Source organism: Notothenia rossii (assembly GCF_949606895.1).
Source record: "Notothenia rossii genome assembly, chromosome: 2".
Taxonomy (NCBI): domain Eukaryota; kingdom Metazoa; phylum Chordata; class Actinopteri; order Perciformes; family Nototheniidae; genus Notothenia; species Notothenia rossii.
Genome location: NC_136904.1, coordinates 81,357,858 through 81,377,825, shown reverse-complemented (window position 1 = coordinate 81,377,825; position 19,968 = coordinate 81,357,858). Strand labels below are relative to the sequence as shown.

At 39.1% G+C, this 19,968-nt stretch overlaps 1 protein-coding gene across 4 annotated transcripts; it reads right to left on the bottom strand.

The window, feature by feature from the left end:
- Nucleotides 1–3,106: 3,106 nt before the first annotated feature.
- Nucleotides 3,107–19,533, bottom strand: LOC307028216 (rho GTPase-activating protein 6). 4 transcript variants are annotated; one of them, XM_079663052.1, is made up of 14 exons: nucleotides 13,467–13,743; nucleotides 13,285–13,379; nucleotides 10,524–10,683; nucleotides 10,185–10,256; nucleotides 9,090–9,352; nucleotides 8,733–8,928; nucleotides 8,465–8,520; nucleotides 8,210–8,360; nucleotides 7,929–8,077; nucleotides 6,469–6,648; nucleotides 5,661–5,758; nucleotides 5,294–5,550; nucleotides 4,662–4,736; nucleotides 3,107–4,580 (listed from the first exon to the last, which is right to left on the bottom strand). In XM_079663052.1, the coding sequence occupies exons 2-14, from the start codon at nucleotides 13,321–13,323 to the stop codon at nucleotides 4,018–4,020; spliced, it is 2,259 nt and encodes a 752-aa protein (XP_079519178.1). In that variant the 5' UTR covers nucleotides 13,324–13,379; nucleotides 13,467–13,743; the 3' UTR covers nucleotides 3,107–4,017. The 4 variants fall into 4 exon arrangements, with proteins under 4 accessions (XP_079519178.1, XP_079519175.1, XP_079519177.1 ...); XM_079663049.1 differs by lacking the exons at nucleotides 13,285–13,379; nucleotides 13,467–13,743 and adding an exon at nucleotides 19,310–19,533; XM_079663051.1 differs by having other exon boundaries at nucleotides 13,285–13,743.
- Nucleotides 19,534–19,968: the final 435 nt, after the last annotated feature.

The following is a 19,968-nucleotide window of genomic DNA, read 5'->3' as shown; positions in this document are numbered from 1 at the left end:
TGCTGAGTTTCTCTCAAAGAACTGAACAACTTGAATATTTTCTCTCAATGTTAGCTTATATTATGCAAGTTCAGGTGTTTATTTTTGCATATTTGCTTAAAGATATTAACACAACAAAGAGTTGCACAGGAATTTATATTTGCATCATTAGCCCTCACATTTTCTCACACATATTTCACCGATATCTCAGAATGTTTGCCAGGTGACAAAAACAACACAAATAATATTACCAGATAGAATCGGTATGTGTTCATATCCGCCCCATAAAGCAAGCTGGCTAACAACCAGAGTTGGAAGAAAACATCTGGATCCTGTAATTCCTGATGTTGCATGGGAGTGGTTTCAGACACATCATTCTCAGTTTGTTGCAAAAGTTTGAATCCTGCAGAAAACCGCCTTTTGGTGGCTTTTCGGCCAACAAAATTTGAACAGTGTATTATTCACTGCCCTGCCTGCCAAAACACTGACATATTGAAGTTGATCCAACTTGATCCCCTGTCCCCCCCAGATACACAGCCTCCACCCCAACTGAGTTACTGTAATGTATCATGTGGACTCAAAGAGAGAAGGGGAAAACACATGCACTCTAAAAGCTGGTGATACAGACAGCTCAACCATACTGTGATTTATAGCTTATGTCCATGATGATACTGATCATTTGAACACACTCCAACATGTGTTGTAACCTTTTTTTAGGTACAATGAGAGCTTTGTTTCAAAATAGGAAACATTTATCAAATGCATCCCAGTTGGAGTATGAGGCAGAGCAGATGGGGTGAATAAAATGAGATGTTGCTGCATATTATAGACAGCTCTTGGGTTGCTTCAGTGAGATGGAAAACAAGAGAGCAAGAGAAGCAAACATTTCTCAGTACACAGGCCTAAACAGATGAATACATAATTAAAAAGAAAATTGGGAAAGATTGGAATGACATTTAAATGAACAAATCCAAAACTAAAAAAGAACCTCTTCAAACACCCCATTTAAAAAAGAGAGTGAAGTGTTGCTCAGAATCCAAATCCAGTCGAAAATTGCACAAACTTGCTTAAACTTGTCTTATCAGTGCAACGCTTGGCATCTAAAAGTTCACATTCTGTTTATGAAGTGTTTGGACTAAGCGGAGAGTCTTAATGCAATCACTGCTAATCCTTTAACCGTGAACATTTCTTATTCTTCATGATGACCATGACGCCTATAAGCCACGGTTATTGACATTTGGGTTGTGTGTCACTCTTGCATTCATGAACAGTCTGCTGTCTATTGTATTGCATATCTTTCCATTCTAGTGATGTTCGCATTGTGTTCACCAATTATTGACATATAATTGTCTTGTGCTGTTCCTCATTATAGGCTTTGGAATTGCCTTTCCAGGTACAGTGGTGGACTCAGAAATAAAAAAATCGGCAGAAAATAGTAAATACAGCACACAGACATAACTCTTATGCAACAGTAATTGATAGCAATAATTGTATTTGATTCAAAGGTACACCATAGGCAAGCTATTGAAAACAGTCAGTATAGAGCAGCACATACGTATTTGAGATCTAAAATAACTGGCTTTATAGGATTTTCTTTCAGAGTGTTTTGTGCCAGAACACCCTGAATACAACTGTACATATTGTACACAAGCTCCTCTCTATTATTACATGTTTTTTTTAATTCCCAGAAAAGTATACCAAAGAATTGGGCTGCTTGGGGACCCCAGTCAAAAGCACCTAATTCACCGGTGCAGTTTTTAATAGAAGAAAATATTTATCAAGTTAATGATGCCATGGGTCCTACAGTAATTACAAATATCACACATTATCAGAGGTTGTGCAAATCATTTAGGAGGACACAGAAAAGATGCAGCAGATAATTTCCCTGTTTGCTCTCTCTACACAATATGCAAATGAACTACAGCCCACCTAAAATAATAAAGCTATTTTTGATATATTAATTATATAACTTATAATGTTTTGATATGATGGTTATTTCTTGAAGCGATTTTTCTGTCCTTGTATCATAGATATGCTGGAGTGATGAGGGTTAATGAGCCCCACTGAGCTCTATTTTTCCTTTGTAGAGCTGTGTGTATCAGCCGACCTTGATCACCATGGGCAGGGCTCTCTTGTTTCTGGACATTCAGCCTCATTTTGGTTGTGACCTTCCTCCGTCCTCCCTGCAGCTGCTCCTGATGCCAGTGAGCAGACTCAGACAGGAAGGACCCCCTGCCGGGAAACAGCTGCAGCTCTCTGCCAAAGGATCAACTTACATCCATCAGTGCTGCAAAGATAAGATGTGAAATTAAAGACTTCATCTTGATTGTTAGCTTTGGGGAGGACAGTCACAAATACATTTAAACAAAAGCAACTCCGGGCGGTTTTCTTTTTCCTCTAATGCTTGGCCTGATGGTTAAGACATTTGCGGTGCAGATGCAAGAAGTGTAGACAATGCTGTGTAAAACACATCCAGACATCCTGTTCTGTTTCTTTGGTCTGAATGGGATTGTGTGGAGGCCAAATGCAGCTTGGATCACACAGCTGCAGAGACAGATATGGCAGAGAAAGTTTAACCACATCTTAGTGTTGAGGAAACCCCCAGGCTTCACTTAAGAAGGGAAGAGTTTATTATCAGTGCGATGATGTTTATTGTCCAAACATAACAGTATCACAAATGCACAAGGCAATCTATTAAATTACATAACTTCAGTAACCTCATTTCCATTACTTTAAGGCAACTAAAGGATGGTTCAACTTTAAATACTATCTGGATTCTTTACAAGACCATGGTGGCGGTTTCCAACATAATTGTACACTTATTGTGGTTACTTATAGCAATGTAAGTACTTTAAAGTGTATTTAGTTGTAAATGTTACTGTTTTCTTCTCAGCTAAGATCAGTTATTCACCAAAAGACAAAATACTGTTGTTAAAATAATATGTTCCCTTCAATGGTGGCAATAAATCTCCATCATCCCTATAATGGTCTGTAAAGGTGTTTTTCTAAACTAATAATGGTTCAATGTGTAATGAAGGAAACAGAAAGCCATCTCCTGGTCTTCTACTGCCCCCCTGTGGCCTGTTAAGGTTTCTGGAGTTTAGAGATAATTAAGTTGGAGTTTAGACATCATTTGGTTCCCATTTAATTTGAACTTCATGCTAATTCCTAAATGAATTTGAAGGGGAAAGGAACAAATTATATTCTTACATAGCACCAGAAAGCATGGCCCCTAATAAGAGCCCATCATGAACCCTGTTGAGTTTTACATTCATTTTCCACTTTGCTTGCAATTATCTTCCTGTGTAAACTTTGGCCATTTTAAAAATAGAGTATTAATACAAATCCAAACAATAGACAACAACATGCTTAAAATTGGCTAAAGTTATAAGTAATGGCACAAACTAATCCTTTAGAATTAAATCTATGTACTGTTATTTACACAATGGCCCCCCTAAAGGTGCAAGGATAAATATGTATACAAAGGGTGAGATTAGATACATACATAGGAGGTAATATGGACGCAGCCTGCAGCATTTCAACATGTCAGTAGATTATATTTGGAGCCTGTAACAAAACTGTTCAAGCAGTGGCTTCAGTACATATCAAAGTACTACAAATGTATAGCATTATAACAACATCTCCATTTTTACATTCCACTTTAAAAACATTCATGACCTTAGCAACAATATAATTCAAGTCTAATGATGACATTCAAGTCTAAATAAAAGCTTTTGATGGTTATGTTGCAAATGATCTGTGTTAATGACTACAGCACATAAACTGCAAACAAATATATGTACAGAAAGGACCATTTATATCATAAATACACATTCAAATGAATATGTATACAGCTAAACACTCCTGCAGAAAGACATCACATCTAAGAGAGTGTTTGGTGTAAAATTCCATCACTGTATTTGTGATCAAAAACATAATACTGCTTATACAGGCAGAGAGTAGTTTTTCAGCGACAGGAGAATGACCCCTTTAATGTCAAGTTGTATTCACTATAATTCAACATAGTCAAGGGGGGCGTTACACCAAGGTTTCAGGCAGTGCATCTTCATTTTCTTTTGACAGAATATGCCATATATGCCACCTCTCCGTCTGCCAGTTTGGTGTGCCAGGGCCATTTTCTAGTCCAGGCCCAGAGGCAGCTGCAGTGTCTACAGTCTGGGGGGCAGGGCTCTGCAGCAGAGGGGTCTGGGGGTCAGGCTTATATGTGAAGAGGGAGGGTGTGGAGTAAGAAATATGCGTCTCCCTCAGCTTTCCAGAGTAGTGAGGCGGAGACAAACCATCCGTCCTGACCTTTAAAAATGAACATGCAGGGCGTCCTGTCCTTTCTGCTAAGTTGTCTGAGCTGAGGGCTCCTGATTGGCTGCTCAGTCCCTGATGTAATGGTGATTGAGGTTGTCTGTGTTCTCTCTGGTCATGAGGACCGCTGCTGCTGCTGCGAGTCACCGGGAGGTGTGGCCTGATTTCCAGCACGCCCAATGAGGTTGGTGCTGGTCTGACAGGCAGCTTGTTGTTACCTTGGTGACTGCTCAGCCCCTCTGAAGATCCATACGACTCGCTATCCGAAGCGTCTCCGAGGGAGCCTGTGAGAAAGCCTTCATTAACATCCAGCATTCATTACATATCTGAAGACCATCTGCAGCATGTAAGCAGGACTTCATTACCAGTGGTTTGATGGCCAGTAAACTTCTTGCTGAACAGTTCATGCCAGGTGTCCCAGAAATTATCAGATGAGGCCTCTAACAGGGACAAAAGTGTCAAGAGGATTATTTACTTTTGTTTAAATAGAACAAAAATAAATAATAAATTATACTCCATTTTTAAAGACAAGCTTCTGTTCCCCTTCCCTAGACAATGTAACCAGGTCTGATTAGCTGTTTGAAATAGCCTAAACATGATACTAAGGTTTTTCCTCACCATATTACAAATATAAATGATTATCTACTACTCCAGTAAAAGTGCAATTTAAGAATATTGCCACCTTAATAAAAGATAAGGTACAATTTATAAAAGGAAGTAGATAACATATTATTAGAAGCATTCATCAACTACATACTGTATCTCATCTGTCTCTCACAAAGGCAAGGTAAAAGCATTATGGGAACTAAATGTTTCAGAAGGCTTCATAAAAGGTCTTACATCATTCCACACACAAGAGGTATTGAACTTTTAAAAAGTATTGTTATCTTTAAAACCATTATTTATTTATTATTGAGATGGATATAGTTCTTGACATGAATCTCAATCTCAGCAAAATATGTCAAAGTATTCCTTTTGATAATATTGAAGTAGTCACCTTTATCAGTAGAAAGCGTAGGAGAAGTGGTGCCGGATCCCTCTTTAGAACAGCTGAAGCGTTTGCACTGCCCAGAGAGTCTGGGGATCCTCTCTGTGGGTGGACTGCTGCCTTCTGGGTATTTACACAGCAGTCGGTCTGACAGGACAGGGGAGTTGTTGTCATAGGGAGACACCTCTCCACTCGACGCTTTGATGGAGTCATTGGATAAGCACCTGTCAGTCAGAGAGAAAGACTCTCTAAGAAGACCTGGCTCGCTGAAACAAAGAACAAAATGAAGGGTATAAGTACAATGCATGCGACTAAAGAGAGCATACTCATTTTAATCATTTGGACGGCACACACACACAATTAGGTGGAAACTCACGAGTACTGAGAGGCCTTCCTCCGCAGTAAGTAATCCACTACATCAGGATCCGTTTCTTGCACACTTATCAGCACCTCGTTCTGCAGGTCAGCAGGAACCTGGGAGAATTAAAACCCAGTTACACTGAAGCTCCACACAAAGAGATTCAGCAACAAAGTGCCTTCTATTATACATTAATTCCACTGTGCCTTAATAATTATTCACACTTCAAGTAAATCCAAACAACGACATAGTTTAAACTTCTCCAGAGGCGCTGTATACACTGAACAAATAACAGCATTACACCAACAATGTTATGATGCCTATATTTACATACTTTCCATGGTGCAATAGGCTACACGTAATTAACAGCAGTTTAGAAAAGCAGAACTAATGACACAGAGCTAATGTCGGATGAGCTTTGTTTTGCCCCCTGGCTTCCTTAACAGATCATTTTACTTGAATTCATGCATCTGCATAAAAAGTTGAAAACATTATGCAGAGGAAGATCTTGCCCCTCTTCAAACAAAACAGAGGCTGAAGTGACAGTGAGGCTTTCCTTTTTTTTTACATGAACACAAAATAGTATTCATTGATCTTAAATTTCACACAGCTCAGGGGAGACAGCTAATTGCATTATATTCTGTATTGCTGTGACACCGCTTTGTTTAATAGGTCCTTCACAACCTATAGAGTTAATGTTTACATTTCATTATGTTAGTACACTCTATTAAACTTAACAATCACCCCTACGAGGAGACCTAAGATCATGGTGTGATTAAGCCCTGTTCTGTATTCAACAATTGAAATGAAAGTAAGGATAACTTACCATAAACAGTGTCTCATATGTATTGATCATCTTTTGGACCACACCGATGATGGATGTGCTCTCTTCTGCGCGGGCAAAACTCTGGACAGCAAACTCTTTGTCTGAGTTTTTTTGCTTGTGAAGGAGATTGGGTCCGAAGATGGTTGCTAAGTTGAGTGATGTCATCTTGTTTCCGGTGATCTAAAGAAAGGACAGATTTTATTTGTTGGGACATTATGACTTTATGTTTTCATTTAGTGGATGACACGACTACAGCCACAATAATGGAAGAATTCCAGTGCCTTTGCCACATGGTATAATTTAAGTATGTTAATTATACAATATAAATTGAAGTCTTTTACAGCAGATTTGTTAGTAAACAAAGTCCCAACAGAGGTATTATCTGCATTTAACGATATTTGACCCCTGCAGTTACAATACATGTTTTCTAAACTCTAAGTATTAATATAAAAGTCATAAATGGAGCTAAATGACCTTAAATGTTCTTTTAATCGACCCATGTGGATCAAGCACAGTAATGAAAACTCTCGCAAGAGTAATTATGGCATTTTAAGAGTCTTTTTTGTAGATAGGCAAACTCTCCTTGGCACCCTGCACATGTTGGGAATGTGCCCCGAACACAGCCCCTGCCACCATCAATAAGGCTGGCCTTCTTTTGTTCAAATAAACCAGCAGACCTCTGCTTCACTGTTACAGTATGGATGCTCTAGGACCGAGGCCAAGAGCAAGCTGCTGTATATCCCTGGGAAACAATTAATCTCCATTGTGACCATTAGAAAAGCAAGAATAATATGGAAAGATGATCATTAGAAGAAAGAAAAGGTCCAGAATGTCTGCATCGAGTAGGAAAAAATACTGTTCTGTTCTGTAGTTGTAAATATTTATGCTGAAATAACTGTTTCCCAATATGTTATGCTTTCCTTACACTTGTTGTTGTTTGCAAATCATAAACCGGGGGAATAAATTACGAGTGAACAGTATGATGTATGTAGAAACACTGTGTTAGCGAAGCGTGGTTAATGTTGGTTGTACATCATTTAATCCTGATACCCACAATGGATCATCATGCATAATGCGCTGCACTTTGGCACATCGCTTGATTCAAATTAGAGGCTGCAGGTGTAACAAGCATCTGCCTTACTGCCTTCAGATGGCTGCTGGGATTCATCACAATAACATTAAACTTGTAAACTGTTTATTTATGTTTTCAGTGATAGCTGCTCATTTTCTCATAAGAGTTTTTTGTACATGCTGGTGTGAAATAAAAACAGTCAACATATGTGAAATACTGCCAATAGAGTTGCTCCAAGCTGTTCATCTCAAAACAATGGCAACATATCGACACCTTGTCTTGTTCTCATTTGCCTGCATGCAAATCTCATCTTGTTAGGCCCGAAATAATCTGGTGTGTGCACTTGTTTTCATGCTGCCTTAAACTAGGGCGTGAACAGTTTCTTTACCTCCTGTCCGTCATTCTCACGGCGGTGTTCAGCATGTGCAGCCACAGTAGACAACAAGCAGAGGAGGCGCTGCAGCGTGTCGCTGTTACAGGGAGGCAGCAGAAAAATCAGCAGCTGGATGGCACTCTCTTGGTCTGAACAATCCAGCACTGCAATAAAAAAAAAGGCCACATCATTGTCATGAATAGTCCATTTTTTAAATAATATTTGACCAACCATTCTAACCAAGTGTGGTGACTAGTTGTTATTTTTTGCTTGAGCATACAGTATGTGCTACTCACACATTGTGTTGATGAATGCTGTGTAAAGTTCCCGTGTTAGCAGTGGGTCAGGCATGTCTCTGAGGAACTCTTTCAGCAACGCAGCTACAACATGGACACTGTGCTCCTCGTCCAACCGTACCTCCCAACCCTGGTCAAACTCCTTGCGAAGCTGCATTAAATATCGTGACAATTATTACAACAAAGAATTTAGCTCATAGTCAGATCAATGTATTTAAGTGCAGATGTGCTGAAGCTAACCAGCTGACATTGTACCTGTCGTACTCTCTTCTTTGAACTCCCGACGCGGAAAATTCCCACCGTCTGTAGGCCTGTAAGAAAAGAGAAGGATGCTTTTAGACTGCCAATTATGTGGTTAATATTCTGCATTCAAATGGTATGATTCACAAAAGTAATGAACACATGAGTTACTGACTCATAAGTTTCAACAGGGACAGCGTGACATTTCAAAAGCATACTGTATATGACACACTATTTGCATCATTCTTTAAAGAATTTGACTTTTCAACTTGAAAATGTGTACCGTATTTCTCCAGATGCTGGCAGCAGAGATCCACCACCCTGGGCACCTGTCTGTAGATAGGGTTGAGGCTGAGCTTCTTGTCGTGGTGCTTTTTACTTCTGCCGCCTTGCTCCGCTGGCAGAGAGAGCTGAAGGGCCTCCAAGAGCCGAGACTGGTTATCATCTAGATCAGTGATGCAATCCACAGATACTCCGCCCTGTCAAGCAGATGGGAAACTATCATACAGTGACAGTTATGATAAATTGTCAGTCCAAAGATAACCATTGAGTGAATATCCAAAAAGGTCACATATTCCCAGAGAACTGTGCAAGTGTAATCAGACAGACTTCCTGAAGCGTGTTGGGTTTATCGACCTACCCTCCTGCGTGTCCGGGGGGCTGCGTCTGGCGTGCTGAGCAGAGGTGATTCAATAGGGGTCTCAGAAGTAGAGCTGAGGGACGAATTGCTGCTGGAGATATCCCTGTTTCCCCTTTTTAGGCTGGAGTTAAGGTGGAGGAAAGATAGCATCAATTCAGAAGGGTCACTGTGCTCCTCCCGCGGGGCATCGTGCCGTCGCTTGTGTGATCGGTCGTTGGATATGACCTGAGACAACGGTATGCCCAACGCCTGGGGCGAATTCTCTGTGTGAGGGGGAAGGGTAAGACAGTTAGACTTTAAAGTTTGTCTTGTTAGCTCCAAGTCAACTGGGGGGTGTTGAATTAAATCATGCTGTGTCAGGGTCAGGGACTATGTTAAACCTTGAAGCTTATACTTTCTGTACTAAGCACCTTGTGTTTGCGTATTCTTTATATCCAACATTGATCTTTGCTAAATGTTGTTTAAAACCAATAGGACAACTGAAATGCCTGCAGTATTCTGTACTGAACACACAGTCAATATTCAGAGTGAGAGAGTACATACTTTCTGAAGGGCCTTTGTAAACAAAAGGGGAGAAGAGGAAAGAGGGGGCTGGCCCTGCTGGAGGATGGGCTGTAATGAATGAGCCACCACTTAAGATTGTTTTTGTTATTTCCCTGGACTGCCTGGCTGACACAGAACATCAGTTTGCTGCCAGATTGTTGCAGCGGGCGAGGCAGTGCGGTGGTGGAAGATCACAGTTCCCTCTGAGACTTTTTTCTACCGTACTGTAGATTCTAATCAGTCAGTGCTTCACGGGTATAAACAGCTGAACATGTCTGCTTCAGCGGGTCCTTACAGCTTCAGCCAATCGGATCAAAGAGGGTCTTTCAAGTGTCAGAGGCTGACTAGATTAGAAACTAGAGGAGAATAAACTGAAAGGACTCACTGGCTCTCACACGGAGCTAAAAAAAAGAATTGTTTATCTGTGCTGGTTTGGAAAGTCTAACAAAAATACAACTGAGTTTGTTCGAAACTCATCTAAAGATACTTTGCAAAGGAGAGCACTACAACTCTCCCTACATTAAGGAGTTTGCTCAGTCCATCCCACATTACCTTTGTCTCTGCTCTTTTCCTTAGATAGTGCATCCAACTTCAGCCTTAGTGACCTCTTGTGCTTGTGGCCATCTGAAGAGAGGGAGAGGTTTCACAGGTAAATAAAGTAAACCAGATGATTACTCAGCACAAAAGAGCTGAATGCAAACTGACTGCTAAATAATTGTCCAGACTGGTGTTTGAATGCTAAACCCTAACACAGGTGTACAACATGTTTTTGAAACATGCATTGCCTTTAACAATGCCATATTGTTCGAAAAGTAAGCAGTAACACACTGCTGATAGAACAGCAGTATGGTGATTACGAGAATGCTTAAGTGTGTGTGTATGTTTGATTACATTTAGGGATAGTGATGTGGCAGCCAAGGTCGCGATCCCGAAGCAGTCGCCTGAACGCCACGTCCTTTAGGTGAACCCTCTCCAACTCTGAGAGGCTTTGCAGAGGGACTGGCTTCAGGCCAACACTACACCCTGACACCCTGTTCCAGGTGAAGTCACCCTGAGGACACACACACATGCACACACATCACATCATCAGATACAGTACATTTATCAATGCTGTCACCTTTTTAAGTGCACAAGCAATCCCACCCTCTCTGTTTGTATGAACCGACACCTCGGCTTCACTTGCCAGCTGAAAGCCATGACATCGTAAATCATCTTTTGTTTCATATGAGAAAGTGACACTGTAATAACTGTTTGTTTTCACATAGGACTAGATCGTACAACTTTCTCGATTAGCACATAGTATTTGTGCTATTTCACTTTGACTTTTTAACAGTAGTAACACTATCCAGCAGGATTTATGTTAGCACCAATTGGGCAGGTTGTCTAGAGAAAGCAGCAGGAAAACTGATTATGTAGATTATCCTATTTTACAAGTCGGAAAGATATGCTTATAAATAATGCAAACACACTTTACTCTTCAATGTACAATTACCTCATCTTAATTCTGCTCCTGCTCGACTCAATAAAGTGCATGGCATGAATATAATCAGGGAGCACACTCCACTGATTTCTGAATAATTTATAATCAATCTAGATAAAAAACATTATATAAAACAAACTTCGTTGGTAAACATTGCTACAGATGAGGCATTCTGAAGATGTATTTCTGTGGTAATGAAAGGGCAAATACTCTGGTCTGAAATCCTCCACCTTCGAGCATCTCCATGCTGGAGATTAGAGAGCTTTGATCAAGGACGGTCAAGCCAATCATATGAGCCATGCTCCAAAGAGGCGTAGTAACTCATTATCAGGATAAGGCTTACACTAAAGTGGCTAACTCTTATTAAATCAGAATAAGGGACTGTGCTAAAGTAGCATGCTATTACACACACAGTTTGACAAAGTGCAGTATAAGTGAGCAAAACAATTTGAAATGACAATTTTCTTTGGCCATTCGTTTACTATACAAAGTCAGTGGTCACAAAAAAGCAAAAGTAAGCATTATCTGCAGCCATTAATATGATTACGCAACAGTAACTGTGTTTACGCTTTGTCCCCATTTGTCTTGCAATTTTATGAAATTCCGGAACAAGTGCAATTGCAAAATACAGTCATAGTTACACATATTTTTTCAGACATTCCTCTAGTGTGACTATATGGGAGTGGAAATGTCCTTATCTGATGATGGGTGAGCCGTGTTACCACAGGTTTTTCTCTGACAGTGAAGTCATTTCAAATGTAACTACGTCTTTTAAGTGTTGCCAACTATTGTGGACATCATATTAATGCAACAACCCTTTAGCTATTTCATAAACACAGTTTTGAGAATGTGTCATGTCAAGACATGATGTTTAGTGCACAATGACTTTGGTACAACTGTCAAGAAAATGGATCAACAAATCAACACAGCTATATCCTTATATGCTTTACTTTCAATAAGTTATTTATACTTGTCACAGTGGTAAAAAGACACACTAAAAACAGCTGATATCAGTTGGTACAAGAGCAGTCAAATGCTAGAAGTTACAATTTATTTTTGCACTGAGATCTTGATTACTATTGATGTAGCAAGTACTTTTGAAACCTAAAAGAAAATATCAGATTTGTCCCAGCTGCCTTTCTACAACATAGCATGCCATCTGAACAGAAATAATCTTAAAATTGCCTGTTTCTGAATTCCTAATGTTCCTTTGCTCGTTGTATTCATGATTTCCATACTGTTACAAAAATCCAGCAATGAAGTAACCATACCTACTGAAATGTTTTGTGGATGTTTATCCTTGGCCTCCCCTAATTTTAATGTAAGGCCTTGTTGAAACCCAACTCTTTTGTTAGAGCTCCCTGGAATACAATGAGAGGAAATGTGCAAAGTAGTTCATACAATAAAGCGGGATTGACAAATCAGATTACACTAATCAACCACACTTGAACTAAATCCAGTGATCTGACAATATTCCTCAGTGCTCAGAAAAGCCGTTCAATGGAGACATAGTTGGAGAAGATTTCCACAAAAGCCCCTACACAACAGTAAGCTATGAATTCAAAGTTTGGAAATGTTTAATATGCTTTCGATTGCAGACATTTTAATAGTCGTGCCTTTACAATGTTGGCAAAACCATATAACATTAGGGTGAAAGCTTGTAATGACGAATTAAACACCAAAACTCCAACAATAACATCCTCTAATCCTAAATAAATACTGCAATTGTGATCTAATGTACAATCAAGACTGTATACAAATGTCTACTATATTTTCTTTGCTATCAGGGTCATAGTATAAAATGTTTTTGTAGGACTGGACTAATAACAACAACTACCAAAGTAGACTTATTAAGGATGGCACATAGACTACATGCGGAGGAGTGGGTAAAGTGAGTGGAGAGGGGTGAGTACTCTGCAGAAACACAGAATATTCGTGAGCTGACTAGGAGGGAGTTTAAAGAGAAATAGACGGACTAGAAAGATATGAATTAATGTCCACACCTCTTTCCAAACACTATGTTGACAAGCCATTATGTTTACGTCTACCCGTAACTATTTGCTCCACTTTTGTAAACTATTTGTGATACCCGGAAACCTATTAGAGACACCAAATGATACATCTTAAAAACTGCCAAGTTACTGAAACACCCCGAAAACAAAAACTACTCACAAGTTTGGTGTTGCTTCGCTGGAGAATGGGATTCTCCATTACAGAGACTCAGGTCGCCACGGAGGATAAGTCATCCCTAGACTTGCAGACCACCACTAAAACCAGACGCCACATCAGCACTCATAGCCTGGAGCTCAGAAAGCGTGTAGTTAAAAGAGTAATGAGTTCAGCTACTGACTTACTTCGCTGTGACAGACGCAGTCCGAAATGAATAACATTACCGCTGATTGATGGATTGGCTCAACGGGACGGGTCAGTAGCCTACTCTTAATCAGGTCAAAAGATAACAAAAAAGCCCGTCTGTGGACGTTAACTGCAGAGGATATTTTGGACCTGTAGCTTGGGTAGGCAAGACATCCCGTTTAGCTAGAGCTCAGTAATTCCACAACTAATGTACTGTATCGAAAGGAAGTAGCACATGGTGGTGATTTTGGTAGCAACATTATAGCGTCTGGCAGTTTACACGTTCACTCAACAAAAGTTGAATGGAAACTAATTCTCCCGGTTTTATTATAAAAACTACAATACCCATGAGTCTCAGCCACTGTTGCCCTGGGGAACAAGCCACATTTATGCGCAAATCACATTTAATTGACTTTACCTAAAGTTGCTATAGGCCTACTGTATTGCAATTTGCAACATAGTTATGTAAGATATTTACAAGAGACAAAGAAAACAAATATTGAACACATTAAAATGTTGAATATTTTAACTGTTTGTAACACAGGGAAGCCATACTGGCAGTCATCCCCCAACAATGACGTTCAATTACCTCCCTCTGATGTTTTAAAACACCTGTACTTGAACAATATCAGATGACATTTCTTTAGAATTGTTTTTAATTATGTGTGAGGTAAGACTAAAGACAATTTTACAACTTTGTTTGGACATTTCTGTTCTTTTCTACTCTGGATTAGCTTTAAGTGGTGTATGCTTCCTGGAATGAGGTTGTTAATGCAATGCAGGGTGATGATAAACAGGAAGAAGTATGTAAAACAAAAACAAACTATTTAAAAAGGGATGATAGGAATAGAAATAGTCAATGCCTTCAGAGTTAACGGTGTGTTTGCTAATATGAAAACATTAAAGCTCCATAATGAAGTCTCTAATGGTGAGTTAATTTATACCATAACATAAGTATAAATGTTAGAGATTTGAACACAGATGAGAGCACATAATTTCTCATGGTCTTAACACAAGGTCAATTGAAAAAGACAAATACATCAAAATGTTATTAATATAATTATAATACCATTAGTTTAAATCAATATCAGTTGCACATGAGAACACTTTGCACAGCAGCTGGGACAGGTGCAGCTTGGACTCTTAATATCATATTATCACACATCATAACATATATTGCAAGCAGACCAGCAGCTGCATCAACCTGTGGAAAGGATTACATTTCCATCACGTTGACTACAATTAGATTTATTCCCAAGAAGTAGTCAAAACGGCAATCAAATTCTACATGTCCAATGTTTTTGGAAAATCACTTAGTCCTTTGAAATATATCCCTAGTTGCATTGGCATAGGTTTTGTTTCAAAATGTTAGAGAGCACACTGAAAGACAAAATACATACACTTTGAGTCAGTGTCTACGTTTTTTAAACTTACTATTGATACTTACTATTACTGTGTCTGAGTCTCCGAATCTGACATTTTTGGAAAATATGCCGGATTTTAATTTATCTTTCCTTTATCATTTAACCCAGTTAAAATGTTTTTTTGGTGAGATTTAAGTGGCTTTGTAGAGTGTCCATTAAGCACATTCTCCTGCAGGCCATCTCTCCTGCATGGTGCGCTGGGGAATGCAGATGACATTCCTTCTAAACACTCCAACAGCAGTTTACTCTCAAACTTTTCTTTCTCTGCATCATCAAATCATTTCAAGGAGCCATTGGACATATCCATGTGTTTTTTCAAATGTGTAATATAATAAAGCTAAAATGCCTATAGACATTTCAAAATACAAGTTTAATAGCATTCAAAATGTTAATGTCAAGCTGCATTGATCATCAATGTTATGGTATAGCCGTTCAGAATAAACAAACCCCAGTATAGTAAAGCGCAGTTAAAAACTGTGAAATTAAATGTTAAACACACAAAATGTTGAAGTGATATACTATATTCAATGTTAAAACTAAAGCTTATGGGACAGAATAGTATTGTACATTTTATAATACTCACAATTGCTATAGTAAGAATTGAGTTTAATACAAAATGTTCTTGGGTGCTATCTGTTAAGCCTTAATCTTTGTCCCAGTGATTAGTATCCTCATTTGGTCTCATTACTGCAACAGTATGAATGGCTCCCTCTGAAGGCTTTAGACGTTGCTGCAATTAACTGGGTCCCCAAGAGAAACCTGAGCAAGTTGAGATATATTTATTTGCATATTTGATCTGGCTGTTAAGGCTGTTAAGCTTCAATAAAACATTTTCTAAAGAGTTGTGCATTTTATCAAATTACACAATACAATCACACACCCAACAAACACAATGTAAAATAAAACGAGATTGAAACACTGTTAGAATGCTAGGTCTTCTTGAGTGAGGGAGATAACAAAAATGCAATATCTTCCAAAAGCTCTTTATAACCAGCTTGTCTAATAAGAGCCCAAAATGAAAAAAACATCAGCACAAATAAAGCCACATTTGACTGTAACTGATGCAGGGCACTTATGTGGATCAGAGAAATGATCCACCAGTCATATTAAACAGTTAATGACTCTCTTATGGGCAGGTAGATGTAAACAGAAGATCACTACAGATCATTGGATAACAGATAATGTTGCTTTTTGCCTGGAAAAGGCCTACATTAACCTTAAATACAGTATTGAGGTTGTTTGTCTGTTTCAATAATTTTCTTCAAACCAAAAAAAAAGTATGATCTGCTCTCCTAAAACTGTGTGGTGATCTACATTATTTTCTCTCCCAAAATGCAGCCTGTTGAATTGCCCAAAAAAATGTTCTCTGGTGAACACATGTTTCTTATTGAATTACCAATTGCATTATTGTGTGTGACGGAACAGGAAACAAAGGGTAAAGACAAACATGTTGCCCAATTAAAAATATTCCCAAGACTGTTCATACCATAATCTGTTTATATGATCCATACACTAGCAACTGGTGAAGGAAATGAACCGGATCCCCCTATTAAACATGAACAAAGCGCCTATACTCCACAGATTATCATGTAAACTGAGTGGATTTTTCAGTGGCAGCTATTGAGGCGCTTATTACCCTTTGACTTACAAGAAGCTCTTTGATTAAATTGCTATGAAACCACCACCTATTCCTACATCTAACCTACAGTTTTTTTGCCCTCTCATCAGACCCTGGATGCTATGGCACTGCAGTCTAAAGCCATCCGGTTTAGTTCCATGCCATGCAAACGGACAGTCTCCTGTTGGAAGAAATATGTGCCTGAGGGACCGTAGCCAAGGATCAGGTCATGCTGCTCTACTGTGAGAAATAATGGTTGAGGCCTTCTTCACGTAAACCAGATGTCTCTGCTTTCAATCTCAGCTCAGACTACTGAGACCCCGGGTGAGTACGCCTCTATTAGAGAACACAGAGATACAAACCTATGGAAAATACAAAGGCACTTTTAACATAGATCAAAAATACCACTCTGACACTCCTTTCTAAACAAGGGGCAGTTTTAATGCCAGGATCCTGCCATAATAAGTAATGGGTTGGTGATCATTTAAATTAAATACAGTCTTATAACAGAACATTTCCTAGGCTAGAAAACAAATCTTTATTATACTTTGACCAAACACATTGCAACAGTTGATTCGTTGTGCACTCGTCTTTAGAACGCCCTGGCACCAGTTATGTCTTCTAAATAAGCTGAAGTTGCCTTTGTGATATACTCTTTGCTAAGCACAATAAATATACCATACTGTACTCTGGATGGTATTCAAGAAACTAACTACAGTAACTTGTTCTTTTACAAGAGGCATGGACAACCTGATTTACAAGACATCTAGTAGACTGTATCTCATAAAAGGAGAGTCTTGCAGACATGGGGCTGTTATTGGGCGGAGGTGCAGTAGTGTTTTCTGCAAAGGGGGAATAATTGTCAGACTGACTTCACTAATGTTGTTGCACGGTATCTTGGATACTACTGTCCCTCAATGAACTGCTGGCTAGATGTTTGCACACCCAGAAAATGTGACTTTCATTACAGACTTGGAGTTTCACTACAGAAAGTCTCTCTTTCTGTCAGTTTAAGCCAACAGCGTGGTCAATGATATTTAAGGAAAGACCTCAGACCCCAGACCTTAGCTCAACTGGCTAGAGTTGTTCTCAATGGCATGTTGGTGCTTTAGAAATACTGTAGTAGAGCTGTACTATCTACAAATACCCCCTCAAGTTATTTGTGTCTTTGTCAATGTTTCTGAGGTTTTTATCCGCATTAGAGTTAACATTTTCCATTTTAACGCTTGGCAAAAACTTGGCTGTAGTGTAGCTCTCTCGGCATAAAGTGTAGGTAGCAAACAAGCACTCCCCAAAGTAATAAATCATATTAAATGTTCTCTGTGACACTGAGCTGTCTACAATATTAATCAGCTTCTTTCAGATTTACTGTGATTACATTTTTAAGGGCTCTGGCTGTAGGATCTGGGTGTCTTGTTGATGACTGTAAGACAGACCAGATACCTGGTATTCATTACAAGCCTATTATAATGTCAAGTCGAATACATTCCCATTATACTAAACAAACAGTGTTACCATGAGAACCAACTAGCACAGCTTTCTTACATTATGAACATGTGACACTGCAAGTACCATACATGTAAAAAATGTGTATCTTTATTAACAAAATAAGTGACACAAATGCTATGGTAATATATTTAAAATATATGTTAATGCATTTTCCGTCTTCAATGAGATTGAATACTGCACTATGGACATTACTATTCTTTAATGTGTCCAAGCCCTTATATGCAGCAACAGGTCATTTTTTTACTTTGATAATATAGAAAGGCTGCTATACCAAAAACTGTGTACACCACATTGACTCTGCTTTGTGGATATCATACATTCATCTCTGAGGCTACAAATAAATAAATACATGAATACATCTAGAAAGCTTTTGCTTTTCTTTTTATATGTGATAATCAAAAAAGCAAGTAAAAAATAGCCTAATTGCGCATAATTGTATCAGATTGCTGTTTGCCACGTTTGTTCTTTTGTCGAGCCAGAAGCTGTATTGCACAGGACAAAATAAATTCCCACAGCTTTTTACACACTTTTTTTCCCAATACTCTAAGAAGTTCAAATTTGAGTTAGGCCTAACTGGCCGCTTGCCAACTGTGACAGACTTTTCCAAAAGCACCTCTTGTAACATTAACAAGTTGGCACAAGCAAAGGCTTCTGCTGACATTTGAAAGAAATGAGTTGAGTCACTTTTGTTGTTCAGTGATGCAGCTACAAAGCCATCGTACACTGGTCACGTATGACGTTTATTTGTTTGTCATGAACTAGTCATGGACCTGGTTATGTTGCAATTGTGGGAAGGAAATTACCCACAATGAAGCTTTTCATTTATTTAAATAAAATAATAATAATTGCATGAAAAAAAAGAACAGTCAAAATGTTTGAAAATGTGTTTAAGATTAAATGGAAGCGCAGACAATCCTGCTTGGCTACATCATCCTTTAGAGAATTCTAGCCACTTCCGGAATCTGGATACAGCATTTCTACAAAGCTCAAGGAACTGCTCTAGCCTACAATGTAACGAATACAATATGAAAATAAGTTCAAAAGTGGGGACAAATCTACATCGAATTTGAGCAAAGTTCAGAGATTCTTTCTCTAATATATGCATATTTAAAACTGTATTGCATTCATTACAGCCATAAGCATCGTCACGATATTTCAACACAAATAAAGTCTATCATCCCTGCCTGGGACCCGAGGATAAACAAGAGTATAACTTTTTTAGGTAACACTGGCTTTCTGGATGGTGCCTGACATTTACGGTGATCAACAACAGTCCTCTCCGGTCACTGACCTTAGGCGATGTCTCCTCAGCTTCGGTCCCATAATGTCTCATCAATGCCGGGTCCAAGCTCCTGGTCTGCCTCAGTCTCCGCTTCGAAATAGTTTTGGGGCTTAGCGAGCATGAGAAAACACTGCTTAACAATCCTTGGGCGGACATTGCTCCTTAAGCTTCTCGGTTTGTGATTAAAGAAGATAATTTACATCTGCTACAAGTCCAAAGTGATCGCAGGAGCAGCACCTTCTGTCAGCTGCGGCAGGTCCCCAGCGCGTCACCATGCTGAATTATGAAATCCGCGCGTCTGGAGTCCCTGCTCGCCCCCCTCCCCCTCTCCCCCCTACACCTCCCACGCACTCTGACTAAGAGCTTCCTACTCTTCCTCCTCCTGGTTTGTAATAAACACTAATTGAAAGTTAATTTCCCCAAACATCCACAAAAAAAGTGAAGCATACAACAGAGACCGTATATCAACATTCCGTTATTTGTGCGTGGGTGTGTCTATTTAAGCAAGACCAGCTGTTCAATTAGAAATATACATCACAAATGTCAGTGTATATATAAGGTAATCAAGTTTTCAAAACAAATGCAAATGACCCACCATAAAAAAATATATACATATTCAATACATATTCAAGCTCTTGTATGTGATTCTTGAAATCCAGCCAGTGTAA

Excerpts from the sequence above, each read along its gene's own strand:
- LOC307028216 (XM_079663049.1), bottom strand. The coding sequence starts at position 19,456 with ATGTCCGCCCAAGGATTGTTAAGCAGTGTTTTCTCATGCTCGCTAAGC. Across the intron at positions 9,353-10,184 it reads GGAAAAGAGCAGAGACAAAG|AGAATTCGCCCCAGGCGTTG; the intron begins GTAATGTGGGAT and ends CCCCTCACACAG. Across the intron at positions 4,737-5,293 it reads TACGCTTTCTACTGATAAAG|AGGCCTCATCTGATAATTTC; the intron begins GTGACTACTTCA and ends TGTCCCTGTTAG.